The sequence below is a fragment of the Dipodomys spectabilis genome, unplaced genomic scaffold (genome assembly GCF_019054845.1).
Source record: "Dipodomys spectabilis isolate Male_0828 unplaced genomic scaffold, ASM1905484v1 ptg000034l, whole genome shotgun sequence".
In the NCBI taxonomy this organism is placed as follows: domain Eukaryota; kingdom Metazoa; phylum Chordata; class Mammalia; order Rodentia; family Heteromyidae; genus Dipodomys; species Dipodomys spectabilis.
Window position 1 is genome coordinate 8,291,862 of NW_024870711.1, and position 14,288 is coordinate 8,306,149.

Consider the following 14,288-nt stretch of genomic DNA (forward strand, 5'->3'; position numbering starts at 1 on the left):
GGGCGGGCCCCGTGTTCTCCAGGACACATCTGCAGGGTAAACGCCAGCCGAGGGCAGGGACCCGAGGCCAGGCCAGGCCGGCCCGGGGCGGGCTGGGGCCGCGGCGAGCCCCGCGCGCGCCCCGGCGGGCGGGAGCGCCGAGGCCATTGGCTGGCGCGCGGCGGCGGAGGGCGGGAGCGCCGCCGACGGGGACTGTTCGCTCCTACGGGCTGTAGATGGAGCTGTCCGGCCCCGGCGAGGGGGAAGGCGCCCGGAGAACGTTCTTCCTCTCCCAGGCCGGCCCGAGCGGGGAAGCCGCGCTCCCAGGATGCAGTTTGTGTCAACACGGCCGCAGCCTCAGCAGCTGGGCATCCAGGGCCTGGGGCTGGACGGCAGCAGCTGGAGCTGGGCCCAGGCGCTGCCCCCCGACGAGGTCTGCCACCAGGAGCCGGCGCTGCGCGGGGAAATGGCCGAGGGAATGCCGCCCATGCAGGTGGGTGCAGCCCCCGCCGGCGCCATGGCCGCGGCGGCCGCCGTGGGGGGCGGGGCGGGGCCGCCCGGGGCCTGGGGACCCGGCCGCGCCCGGGGCGCCGTCGTGCGGGGGGCCGCGCCGGCCCGGGCCCGAGCTCCGGGCCCGGCCCTGGCCCTGGGCGGGCGCGTGGAGCGGGGCCCCGACGCAGGCCCCGGGGCGGGTGGCAGGCCCCGCCGTGCGATCGCCCGGGCCCGGTGCCCGCCAGGCTCTGACGCCGCCGCGAGCCCTTCCCGGAGCCGGGCCGGGGCTCCGCTGTGCGCCGGGCGGGCCGTGGGATGTGTGTTGTGTGTGCGCGCGCGTGCGGGGTTGGGTAGCGGCAGGCCCGGCCTGGAGAAAGATTAGCACATCCATGTTTACACTGGAGCTACTTTGACACAAAGATTTTTTTTTTTTACAACATTTCATTGGCATCCTCCTGCAAGCCCACCGACGGAGGCCCGTCCCCTCTGTCCGGGGGGGTGATCGGGGAAGGGACCCCCGGGAAAGGGGACTTGGTCGTCTTGGGTTGCCAAACTTGGCTGCAGATGGAATTGCCTGATCTGCTTCTAAAACAACTGACGACGCCCAAGACGCGTCCCAGAGTCGTTACCTTGCAGTCCAGCCATCCTAGGGTAGCTGGAGAACCAGTGTCTCAGCTCTGGGCATACAGCCCAGGGAAGGGAGAGGCCTGAACACTTCCTCAGAGGGGAGTCTTAGAGCTGCCCCCCTCCCCCCACCTGATTCTCTGGATTGTTCCAAATCAGCCAGGAGGGCTGTGATCATTGTTTTTCAGGTTTTGATCTTCGAACCTGTGAAACCAAAGTGGCCCTTGACTTCCTAAACTTGTGTCAGCCCTATCCCCTTCTCTGAGCCTGGGCCCCGTTGTGGTCTCTATGAGAGCTCAGATGGCTCCATGGACATAGAGCTGCCCCTTACCCAGCAGGGGCTGGCTTTCCCAGGGACCTGCTCGCCTTTCTCGTTTCAGGCCGGGGATTCTTAGGACTGTGATGTAGTCCTCTGGCTGTCTGAGCTTCTCTGAGTTTGAGAAAATAGCTATGTGATGTCCAAGGTCTGTCCCCAGACAGACTCCACTTTACCCAGGCTGAGGGTTTCTGCAGCAGCAGCATAAACAAAAAGGGACACTTCCTCCTGTCCCGTCTGGTAGGAAGGTCAGTTATCAGCCTGTGTTACAGTTCTGCCAGCCCTGGATGCTGGCACACTATGTCTCTCATCCCCAGATCACCAACAGACCATGGCAACTCCTCATTCTCCTCTGCTGGCCATAGGGCTCAGGGCTCAGCTACCAACTTGCACCTACCTGGACTCACCTTCTGGATAGGAGGTGGGCACAGGAAGATAAAGGGGAGGCTCCATGCCTTGCGATATCACTTCTTAGGAAGTAGGAAGGGACCCTGAGCTTTAAGTCTCGGCCCTTATGGAAGTGAAAGGTGTCCCTTCCTTCTCTCTAATGAGTGACTTTTTAGTAAATCCATTTTTGAAATTTTACTTTGTTATTGTAAAGGTAACGTACAGAGGGATTACAATTACATGAGTCAGGTAATTAGTACATTTCCTTTCATACAATATCTTCTCTTTACTCATTCTCTTAGTCCCTCCCTCCCAGTAAATCCATTTGTATTTTGCAAAATAGTTCCAAAAAGATAGGGTTTTTTGTTTTGTTTTGTTTTGTTTCTAAAGGGGGGCTGGCAATGTGGCTTAGTGTCAGAGTGCTTGCCTAGCATGCGTGAAGCCCTGGGCTCGATTCCTCAGTACTACAGAAACAGAAAAAGCTGGAAGTGGCACTGTGGCTCAAGAGGTAGAGTGCTAGCCTTGAACAAAAGAAGCTCAGGGATAGTGCCCAGGGCCTGAGTTCAAGCCTCAAGTCTGGCAAAAAAAAAAACAGAAACAAAATAGCTGGGCACTGGTGGCTTGTGCCTATAAACCTAGCTAGCTATTCAAGAGGCTGAGATCTGAGATCACAGTTTGAAGCCAGGAAGCTCATCTCCAGTTAACCAGCAAAAAGCTGGAAATGGAGCTATGGTTTGTATGGTAGAGAACCAGTCTTGAGTGAAAAAGCTAAGGGACAGAGCCTAGGCCCTAAGTTCAAGCCCCAGCATATTCTCTCTCTCTCTCTTTCTCTCTCTCTCTCCCTCTCTCTCTCCTCTCTTCTTCTATCTCCCTCTCCCTCACTCTCTCTTCCCCTCCCTCTTTCTCCCTCTCTCTTCTCTCTCCCTGTCTCTCCCTCTCCTTTACTCTCTCTCTCCCCCTCCCTTTCTCTCTCTCTTTCACACACACACACACACACACACACACACACACACACACACACACACGCACTCACGCATACAATTTTCCTTGGAATTAAAAAAAAGCTGCTGAAGCTGGGCCCTGGTGCCTCACACTTGTAACCCTAGCAACTCAGGAAGCTGAGATCTGTGAATCACAGCTTAAAGCCAGCCCAGGCAGGAAAGTCCATGAGAGTCAGAATTCCAATTAACTACCGAAAAAAAAAGGCAGAAGGAGAGCTGTGGCTCAAGTGATAGAATGCTAGACTTGAACAAAAAAAAAAAGCTCAGGGATAATGTCCAGACTCTGGAGATCAAGCCCAAGACTGGTGCATGTGCACACGCACGTGTGCACGCATACACACACACACACACACACACACACACACACACACACACACGCTACTGATCTGCCCCTTTAGCTTTGGTGTTTTGGTCACTTCCTTGGTTTGCAAAATATCTGTTAGTTGTGGCACCTGGGTGGTGCTCTAGGATAATCAGCTACTTTTACTATCCCTTAATGGCATCATTTTTCAGGCAGGAATGATTAACCTGCTGAGCAATTGTTGGGAAGATTATCCTGGGACAACTTACACGAAAATTCTTACCTTGGAACAAAAAACTTGAGGCAAAGTTTATTGTTAAGTCTAGTCAATGAAGAAAGCAGTTGTTCTAAGGCAGAATAAAAGTCTGTGACATTTTAGATGAGGGTCAAGGTAGGTCCAACAGCCTGACTCCCCAGGGCAGGAAATGGGAGAGTGGTTAGTTGGACGGATGGGTTGGCCGCTCTAGTTATTGCGAGGGGCCTTAATGAGCACCACAGGTAAAGGCAGGGGCTTGGCAGGAGGAGAGTGTGACGTTTAATTATTCTTTACACATACGTGGGTATGTGTATGAGTATGTGTGGGTATGTGTGTTATGTCCTAGGGCTTGAACGCAGGACCTCATGTTTGCTTGGCCTTCTTGCTCACAGTCAGCTTTTGCCAGGTAATTGGAGATAAGAGTCTTGAGGAGTTGTCTGCCCAGGCTGTCTTTGAATCATGAGCCTCAGATCTCAGTTTCTTGAGTAGCTGGGATTGTAGGTGTCAGCCACCTGCACCTGAATCCCTTCCATACATTCATTTTTAAAAATGTTATTTTAATTGTGAAAATACTGTACCTAGGGGTTACAATCACATGACTTTACATGCATGCTTATCCCTGCCTGCCTCTGTTTCCTCTTCACGCAGGCTCAAGAATGGGACATGGATGCTCGGCGACCTATGCCTTTTCAGTTCCCACCCTTCCCGGATAGGGCTCCCGTCTTCCCTGACCGCATGATGCGGGAGCCCCAGTTACCCACAGCAGAGATCTCGCTCTGGACTGTGGTGGCCGCCATTCAGGCTGTGGAGAGGAAGGTGGACGCCCAGGCTAGCCAGCTGCTAAACCTAGAGGGACGCACGGGGACTGCCGAGAAGAAGCTGGCCGACTGTGAGAAGACTGCCGTGGAGTTCGGGAACCACATGGAGAGCAAGTGGGCCGTACTGGGGACCCTGCTGCAGGAGTACGGGCTGCTGCAGCGGCGCCTGGAGAACCTGGAGAACCTGCTGCGGAACAGGAACTTCTGGGTCCTGCGGCTGCCCCCGGGCACCAAGGGCGAAGCCCCCAAGGTATGACAGTCCAGGGGCAGGGAGAGGTTAGGAACTGCATAGGTGAACAAGTGATTTCACCTTGTCAGGCCCTGCAGACTTCACTCATTCACTCTTTTACCAGGGGGGTAAAAGAGACAAAATCGATGGGTTAAGTTTCAAAAGCAAGAGAGAGATGAAGGTATATTTTGACAGGAGGGAAAGGGCGAGGTAGGAGCTTGCCAACATCCTCCTGAGAGAACCAGGAGTTTCAGGAAGGCCAGCGGAAGGTCTTGGGAGAGTGACATCTGCCACGAGCTTCCCAGGAAACATACCGAAGTGTCGGCAACGGAAGCAGCCGTGGGCCAGGCAGTGTGAATTTAAGACAGATGTTGACCAGAATTTTGTGATTTGTTTTCTAACAACAATGAACAAAAGAGGGGGCATGTTGGTCTTTCCCAGGCTGGAGCTTTGCCCAGCTCTGGCGGTCTACATTCTAGTTCTGATTCTAGAGATGGATGGGAAGCACACAGGTGTGCAGATCACACCTGCACAGGAAGTCCTGGCAGTTTTGTACACCTGACTTGAGGAATGGGTCAGTCATGTCCTGGCCTGGGCCTTGCACTTAGGGCCTGCCCCTTAGCATTTTCTTTTTTTTTGGGGGGGGGGTCCGGTCGTGGGGCCTGAACTCTGGGCATGGGCGCTGTCCCTCAGCTCTTAGCTCAAGGCTAGCGCTCTACCACTAGAGCCACAGCACCACTTCCGGCCTTTTTCTTTTTGCTTATGTGGTGCTGAGGAATAGAACTCAGGGCCTCAGGCATGCAAGGCAAGCGCTCTACCACTGAGCCACCTTCCCAGCCCCGCCCCTTAGCATTTTCACTCAAGGCTGTAACTCTACCACTGGGACCCATAGGTCCACTTCCAGCTCTTTGGTGGTTCATTGGAGATAAGAATCTCTTGGGCTTTCTTGCTCAGACTGGTTTTGAACCACCATCCTCAAATCCCAGCCTCCTGACTAGCTAGGATTAGAGGCCTGAGCCATCGTGTCTGGTCTTACCGTCAGAGTTTTGTGCACCTGGTGTAATGGCTGATGTTGATAGTTGTTGTAAAGCTTCTGATTGCCAATCAGGCTTTGGGGCAAGATCTGTTTACCTGTTTATCTGCTGGCTCTTTCCAGTCTGTTCAGTACAGGCCAGCTCTGGCCCTGGACATACACAAGGACTAATGGACAAGGACTAGGAGATAGGGAGAGTCAAGGGACTAGATTTCAGTGTGAGACTGAGAAGCTAGTTCAGTGAAGATGTGAGAAGTGTAGGAAGGAAGCCTGTGGTCATGGGGGAACCTCAGTGGTAAATCAGGGAAGCGAAACTATTTTGAACAATTTTGATCCAAGCAGAAAGCCTGCTGGTAATAGTTAGAGTGGATGTAGACCAACTCCTCGTAGCACATCAATACCTGCACAAGTGACTGATGCCAGGCCGTGACTCACGCCAGGGAGACACTTCCTCATAAAGACAGCCCAGCCAACAGTTGCTGCGTCTCATCTGCCTTTGGATTTTATATGTAACAACAATGTCACTATGTACACACTAGTGTCCAGACCTGAAATACAAGTTTTCTCACAGGCTTTTACTATACTCAGCTCTGTGATTCCCACTGTGAAAAACATTGCTCTTAGAAACTCAAGAAGGCAGATGGGAGGAGAGTTCTGGATTAATGTGGCCTGGGGTTCTGAGTTTGGGATGTGGGGATCAAAGGCCAGACTCTAGGCTGGGCTGGTGCCCAGGGCCCACAGATAAAGGAGGTAAGGAACGGCAGGAGATACGAGACTAAAATTCTTTTTTTTTTTTTTTGGTGGGTCGTGAGACTTGAACTCTGGGCCTGGGTGCTGTCTCTCAGCTCTTCAGCTCAAGGCGAGCGCTCTACTACTTGAGCTGCAGTGCCACTTCCGATTTTTTAGTGGTTTTATTGGAGTTAGGAGTCTCACGGTCTTTCCTGCCCGGTATGGCTTTGAACCGTGATCCTCAGATCTCAGCCTCCTGAGTAGCTTGGATTACAGGCGTGAGCCACCAGCGCCTGGCTTGAGACTAAAATTCTTGTTGGCCCAGGTCCCGGTGACTTTTGTGGACATAGCTGTCTACTTCTCTGAAGATGAGTGGAAGAACTTGGACGAGTGGCAGAAGGAGCTTTACAATAACCTTGTTAAGGAAAACTACAAAACCCTGATGTCCCTGGGTAAGAATCCCTTCATATAACTGCTGTCATAGTCATACAGAAGTGTGCAGGGAGAGGTGGGAAGGTAGATAGTGGAGAGCTCTCCCAGCGCCCTTGATCAGAATTTACTGGTCAAATTCCCACAGTCCTTCTCTCCCTTCCCATCTTGCTTTTAGATGCCGAGGGCCCCGTGCCCAAGCCAGATGCTCCAGCCCAGGTGGAGCCCAGAGAAGAGCCTTGTGTGTGGGAGCAACGGCATCCTGAAGAGAGAGAAGTCCCAGTGGATGCAGATACAGGTAATGGCAGCTGAAGATAGGGCCAGGTCCCCTAAGGGCTGGGAGGAGAGCTGGTGCCCCATATACCATGCAAGGAGACACTATTTCCTGTATAGTCAACAAGGAAGGAGTGTGTCTTGAATTGCTTCCAGGGGCCAGCTCTGCTGTGATGAAGATTTGATAATCACTTGGCCTAAAACTGCAGCGTGGTTATTAATCTTCTGCTTTGTTAAAGCAATATAGTACTAGACTCACTGTTAAGCCCAATGGAGAGATCTGAACCTAGATGTATAAATCAGAACAGTTTCTTCTGAGACATCCGGTTGCCATGAGCAGCTACTTCCCAGTCCTCTTCTCCCCAACCTCTGGCAAATATGAGTCTGCTTTCTGTCTTTGGATTTGCTTGTGGTGGGTGTTTCCTTTCACTCATTCCTTCCTCCCTTCATCTAGCATTGCAGATGTTTGGTTCGGCAGCTACGGTTACCATACCAGTATGAAGCTTCCCACCCTTCATGCACTATAACCTCAACAGTATCACTGAGTTATCAGACGTCATTGGGCACAAAACAGAGCAGGAACGCTACCTTTATTTAATAAATGAAACAGGCAGATTGAAACCCCAAGAGGCAAAATGACTCAGGTACTAAGTTGGTAGCAGAGTTGAAACCAGACCATCTTCAAGTTCCTCACCCAATGTTTTTTTCTGTTGCCTGAGCTATCTCCTGCCAGGAACTAGTACAGAGAATACCAGAAAAAGAAAAGACCAAGAGGCTGAGATCTAAGGATCATGGTTCAAAGCCAGCCCAGGCAGGAAAGTCCGTGAAACTCTTATCTCCAATAAACCACCAGGAAACCGGAAGTGGTGCTGTAGCTCAAGTGGTAGAGCACTAGCCTTGAGCTGAAGAGCTGAGGGACAGCGCTCAGGCCCAGAGTTCAAGCCCCACAAACAACAAAAAAAAGAAAGAAAGAAAAAGAAAAGGCCATTTGACATCTCAGGATTTATTGTTGACTTTTAGGCTTACAGATGTTGTGTGCTTGATCAGGACTTACCGTGCCCCTTTGCATGGTCATCTGCTTCATAGTCATATATGCATATATATGTGTTTTCTACTTGGGTAAAAAAAAAGGACAAATCACATTTTTTGTTGTTGGTAGTTGGTCATGAGGCTTGAACTCTAAGAGGGCCTGAGAACTGTCCCTCAGCTCTTCAGCTCAAGACGAGTGCTCTACCACTTGCGGTTTTCTGGCAGTTAATTGGAGATAAGGGTGTCTCACGGAACTTTCCTGCCCAGGCTGGCTTTGCTCTTCAGATCTCAGCCTCCTGAGTAAGGATTACAGGCATGAGCCACCGGTGCCTGGCAGGACAAATCTACAATGTCAAACATGTACATGTGGCTGAGTCCAGTTACAGAGTGCTATTTCAGTCTCTCTCTGGCCTTTCTCATACTTCGTTTTGTTGCCTTCTTTTCTTGGATGTTGGTTTTCTCCTCTTGGAGACTTCTGCTCTTCACGATCCTTCAGGGCTCCAACAGGAACCAGAGATCCCTGTCCTCACCCTACCTGCCCAGCAAATGCTGGCAGCCATGCCCCTGACCCCAGAACTTCCTGCTGACCAGCATCTAGAAAAAAGTCTCTGTGTCCCCAGGAGCTGAGCCCCTGGTACCTGCACAGGACTTGCCCTCCCAGGTGAAGCGGGAGGAAGCTCTGTGTGTGCGGAGCCAGCGGAACCTGGAAGAAAGAGCTATCCCCACGGAATCCATCACTGGTGAGTGAGCCAAATAGCCATCTGCCCCAGGAGGGGAAAGGAGGGTTGTGAGTGTGGTCTGTGGCTCGGGAGGGTGTCCATTGCGTGTACCAGGATAGAGAGCAATGCTTCTAGTGGCAGGGCTGCAGGTGCGTGGCTGTTTTGGGTTTTTTTGGTTTGTTTTGTGCCAGCTTGAATTCAAGGCCTGGGCGCTGTCCCTCAGCTTCTTTTACCACTGGAGATATAGCACCACTCTGTCTTTTTTGGTAGGTTATTGGAGATGAGAATCTCAAAGGGGCTGGGAATGTGGCTTAGTGGTAGAGTGCTTGCCTAGGATGCATGAGGCCCTGGATTTGATTCCTTGGTTCCAGATAATAAATAAACAAATAAAATAAATTAAAAAAAAAAAACAGCCTCACAGACTTTGCTGCCCAGGCTAACTTTTAATCCTTATTCTCAGATCTCAGCCTCTTGAGTAGCTAGGGTTCTAGGCGTGAGCCACTGGCGCCTAGCTGGAATTTTTCCTTTGAGTTGCTCCACATGTCTGTCCATCTCTGCCCACCCTCCCCCACCCCTCTTTGTGTTGCTACTGGGGCTTGAACTCAGGGCCTGGTGCTGTCCCATTGCGTTTTCCATCAAGACTGGTCCACAGCTCCACTTCTGGCTTTTTGTTGGTTAATTGGAGATTTAAAAAAAAAAGTCTTAAGGACTTACCTGCCCAGTCTGGCTTGTAACTTCAATCCTCAGATCTCACATCCTAAGTAGCTTGGATTATAGACATGATCCACTGGTGCCCAGTGGTAAATTAGGTTTAACAGACTGCTGAAGAAAGATGTTTTATCTTAGAGAAGTCCTGTTCAAATGATAATGCTACACAGCTTCCTGGAAGGGTTGTTTTCCTGGGAAAGTCCTTTATGAGGATCTTTTTGTCCCATTAATGTCTCGGCACTCCAATGAGGATTTCATTCTGGGAGATTAAGTCCCTGAAGCACAGGGAAATTTTGTGTCGTGTGTATGTGCCTGTGTGTGTGTCTGTGTGTACACCAATAATGGAATTTGAACTTAAGGCCTAAGCGCCATCCCTTAGCTTTTTTGCTAAAAGTTGGTACTCTAACACTTTGGGCCATAGGTCTACATGTAGCCTTTTGGTGATAAATTGGAGATAAGAATCGCATAGACTATCCTGCCAAGGCTGGCTTTAAACTGTGATCCTCAGGTCTTACCCTCCTGTGTAGCTAGGTGACAGGAGTGAGCCACTGGCACTGGACTCACTCTGTGCTCTAAAATCATTGTTAATTTACTACCTTTAACATCCACTGATCTATAGCCAGAGTGCTATTTGTTGTGGTTAGAGTGACTTGGACCTTTCGTTAATTATAATAAGTTAGTTATACTTATGCCTGATTTTTAAAGGAAACAGAATTGAATAAAATCAGAGATTTGGTGTTGGGAATATGGCTCAATGGTAGAGTGCTTGCCTAGCATGCATGAAGCCCTAGGTTCCTCAGTGCCACATAAACAGAAAAAGTTGGAAGTAGAGCTGTGGTTCAAGTGGTAGAGCACTAGCCTTGAGCAAAAGAAGCTCAGGGACAGTGTCTAGGCTCTGAGTACAAGGCCCAGGACTGGCAAAAAAAAAAAGGGATTTGCTCAAAACACATGCTAGCAATGATTTTGTGTCTTCTGAAGCTTTTGCTGCTTTTGTTTCCACAAGTAGACTCCCCCATCTCTGCCCAAGACCTCTTGTCTCGGATTAAGCAGGAGGAGCAGCAGTGTGTATGGGACCAGCAGGATTTGGCAGAGAGAGATATTCCCACGGACCCCAATTCAGGTAAGAAAGTTATCAGATCAGGGCTGGGAAGGTGGCTCAGTGGTAGAGTGCTTGCCTTGCATGCATGAGGCCCTCGGTTTGATTCTTCAGCACCACATAAGCAGAAAAAGCCGGAAGTGGTGCTGTGGCTCAAGTGGTAGAGGGCTAACCTTGAGCTGAAGAATTGAGGAACAGTACCCAGGCCCAGAGTTCAGGCCCACAACCAACCTCCCCCCCAAAAAAAAGAAAGTTATCAGATCAACATCTCTAGGTTATAGGAATCATTACCTCCATCATTTATTGTGTCAATGGACACTAAAATTACCTTAACATTGATGATTTTGTTTTTGTGGGTTTTTTTTTTTTTTTTTAGCAATCAAAACAAATAGCTTTCAAAAAGCTATGTATATTTTGGGCAGGGGGGTGTGGGAAAGTCATTTATATTTTCTGGACTTTCTTTTGAGTAGGTGTTAGTTCGATGTCTCTCCAAAGATTTCTGGGGAGCTTCAGACATTCTGGAAAGCTCAATGGCTCAGGCTGTGTATGGGTTCATAGGTATTTGCAGAGCTAAGTCCGTGTCATCCTTCTAGAAGTTCTGATACTAAAGTTCATCCCTATCCATGCCAGATAGAGAAAGTGAGCAGCAGAGTCTAGGAGTCCTTGTAGTTTGTTACCTTGACAAGGGAGGGATTGATGGGCTGGGCAGACATGGAAGCACAGAGCTCTGGCTGCTGCTTCTGTATGGCTGAGTTTGGAGTCAAGCCAGTCAGCCATAGCACTGTGGGCTCATTTCTGCAGGCCTGTCCTGGCTCTATGGTCCCACTGGGGCTCAGTGGACAGTGAGAAGACCTAGATTCTAGTCTAGTTCTGTCATTTCTCAGGCTTTGGCATGACCTTTCCCCTCTCTGGCCACTTCAAAATGTAGCATGGGAACCCATGAAGACTGAGTCTGGTGGCTCACACCTATAATCCTAGCCACTCAAGAGGCTGATGTTCAAAGTCAGCCCAGAAGGAATGTCTGTGAGAGTCTTACCTCCAATTAACCATCAAACAACTGGAAGTGCAGATGTGGCTCAAGAGGTAGAGTGCCAGCCTTGAGAGAAAGGCTGAGAGTACATGTCCTGTGTTCAAGTCCCAGTACAAGAGTACACATACACATACACATACACAAAAGGGAGCGCAAGGAGTTCCATAAATATAAATGTGCCCATGAGTTGAGCCTTTGCATGCAACGTTTTTGGGTGTTTATGTTTTATTTTTGTGCTGGTACTAGGGCTTAAACTCAGGGCCTGGGTGCTATCCCTGAGCTCTTTGGCTCAAGGCTAGTGCTCTACCACTTGGGCCACAACTCCTCTTCCATCATTTTGTGGTTAATTGGAAATAAAAGTCTCACAGACTTTTCCTGCCCAGGATGGCTGTGAACCATGATCCTCAGATCTTAGCTCTTGAGTAGCTAGCATTACTGGAATGCTTTTTTAACCTTCAGTGGGATGCTGGGCAGGAAATGACCAAATCTAAGATCACCTTCTTTCCTGCCGACAGAATCTCTGATCTCAGCACATGACATTTTGTCCTGGATCAAGCAGGAGGAGCAGCCGTACCCATGGGGCCCACGCGATTCAATGGAAGGAGAACTCGGACTCGACTCTGGCCCTAGTGAGTACTTTACAGCCCTGAGGGGTACCCTAGGGTGTTGTGTGCAGTGCTGAAGAGCTGAGGTGTGCAATGAGGGTTGCCTGCTTCAGCCTCCTGAGGTGTAGGGAGGTCCAGTGGGCGGCAGCCTCTGCATCTGGAGGACCTGTCCTGACAGAGTAGGCCAAGGTGGGCCCTTGTTTGAAGCAGTCCCCCTAGTTGTTAATGGTTGACATGGTAAGTCTTGGTCAGACACCAAGGACTCTGGGGTATGGGGTGGGAACATGCAGATGTGGCCAGAAAAGTAGTCTCCACTCAGGCCCTGGACCTAGGTGAGAGCAGAGGAGAGAGACAAGTCTTAAGAAGGCTGGCTACAAACTACCCTCTTCCCAGTTCCTCCGCAAGCTGCCCCTAAGAAGGCCTAAGAAGATGCCTGGATTTAGAGAGCACTTCTTGGATGAGGCTGGTGGTCACTATCCTGACATTGTGCAGAGCCTTGACTCCTCCCAGCTGTATCCCAAGGCATGGGAACTGGACCACCTAGATACCAGAGAAAAATGCATTGCTGAAACAGATGTCGCTGCCTGGGGAGGCAGATTATGGAGAGCCAGGGCAACCTTGTCAGGGACCCGGCACCCTCAGACTGGGTGTGACTCGGGCCATCCCAGCTACGCAGCTAGGGGGTCTCCTCTTGCAGGTGACTTCTGGCTAGCAGAAAGCTCCCGGAGCACTTTTTTTTTTTGTCGGTCATGGGACTTGAACTCTGGGCCTGGGCGATGTCCCTGTGCTCTTCAGCTCAAGGCAAGCGCTCTAACCTTGAGCCACAGCACCACTTCCGGTTTTCTAGTGGTTTATTGGAGATAAAGAGTCTCACGGATGCTCCTGCCCATGCTGGCTTTGAACCGCGATCCTCAAATCTCAGCCTCCTGCGTAGCTAGGATTACAGGCATGAGCCATCGGCGCTCAGCCACGAGCACTTTCCTGTCTGACCACTTCTAGTCCTGGCTTGACAGGACAGGCCGGACCACCGTATAGAGGACCTGTGGTCATGTGGTCAATCTGATCAGGCCCCTCACTTTTAGCAAAACTGAGGCCCAGAGGGACTACCTATGACCAGGTCCCATTAGAGAGATCGCCATCAACATGTCGGTTTTCTGGTCTTTTCCCCCCTCCCTCCCAAGGTGACAGCCTGTTGATGGTGAAGAACGCAGCCCCTGCCCCTCCGCAGCCCCACCAGCAGAGCCTGCCCCCGCTGCCCGTGCCCGAGCACCCCGGCGGCCCGGGCAGCCGCGGGTTGCTGGACGATGGCGGCTTCCCCGCGCTCCCCGGGGAGCGCGGCGGCGGCGGGGGCAGCAGCAGCAGCGCGGCCGAGGCCCCGGCGGGTGGGGAGGGCGGCGGGGGCGGGGGTGGGGGCGGCGCGGGGGCCAGCGGGGGCGGCCCCGGCGGGGGCAGCGGCCCGGGCGCCGGAGGGGGCTGCGGCAGCTGCTGCCCCAGCGGCCTGCGGCGGAGCCTGCTGGGGCACGGGGCGCGCAGCAAGCCCTACTCGTGCCCGGAGTGCGGCAAGAGCTTCGGCGTGCGCAAGAGCCTCATCATCCACCACCGCAGCCACACCAAGGAGCGGCCCTACGAGTGCGCCGAGTGCGAGAAGAGCTTCAACTGCCACTCGGGCCTCATCCGCCACCAGATGACGCACCGCGGCGAGCGGCCCTACAAGTGCTCGGAGTGCGAGAAGACCTACAGCCGCAAGGAGCACCTGCAGAACCACCAGCGGCTGCACACGGGCGAGCGGCCCTTCCAGTGCGCGCTCTGCGGCAAGAGCTTCATCCGCAAGCAGAACCTGCTCAAGCACCAGCGCATCCACACCGGCGAGCGGCCCTACGCCTGCGGCGAGTGCGGCAAGAGCTTCCGCTACAAGGAGTCGCTCAAGGACCACCTGCGGGTGCACGGCGGGGGCGGCGGGGGCGGCGGCGGGGGCCCGGGCCTGGGCGCCCCCAGGCCTCTCCAGGCCCCGCCCGAGAGGGACTAGGGCTGGGCTGGGGGGGAGGGGAGGGCTGGACTGGGGAGATCGGGGAGGGGGGCGCCTTTTGGGGGACCCGCCATCCCGCCCTCCATCCTGTCCTCGGCGCACCTCCCCGCCCTCTCTGCACGTCCTGCTGGAAATCGGGCGCAGGAATTGCACTCCAGACTGGGTCGCCCGAGGGTCGGACGACAAGGGGGCACAGCCTGAGCTGGAC

The 14,288-nt window shown here is 52.5% G+C and overlaps 1 protein-coding gene across 1 annotated transcript; it reads left to right on the plus strand.

Annotated features, from left to right (window-relative positions):
* Positions 1-217: 217 nt before the first annotated feature.
* On the plus strand, positions 218-14,080 carry Znf282 (zinc finger protein 282). The gene is made up of 8 exons (XM_042677147.1): positions 218-472; positions 4,005-4,424; positions 6,491-6,617; positions 6,773-6,892; positions 8,517-8,636; positions 10,330-10,443; positions 11,965-12,078; positions 13,236-14,080. Exons 1-8 carry the CDS (start codon positions 308-310, stop codon positions 14,078-14,080), a joined length of 2,025 nt encoding a protein of 674 aa, XP_042533081.1. The 5' UTR covers positions 218-307.
* Positions 14,081-14,288: the final 208 nt, after the last annotated feature.

What these genes read in the sequence shown, in the direction of transcription:
- Znf282 (XM_042677147.1), top strand. Translation starts at nt 308, where the DNA reads ATGCAGTTTGTGTCAACACGGCCGCAGCCTCAGCAGCTGGGCATCCAG. An exon ending in CCCCACGGAATCCATCACTG is followed by an intron (nt 8,637 to 10,329) that starts GTGAGTGAGCCA and finishes TTCCACAAGTAG; the next exon opens with ACTCCCCCATCTCTGCCCAA. An exon ending in TCCCACGGACCCCAATTCAG is followed by an intron (nt 10,444 to 11,964) that starts GTAAGAAAGTTA and finishes TCCTGCCGACAG; the next exon opens with AATCTCTGATCTCAGCACAT.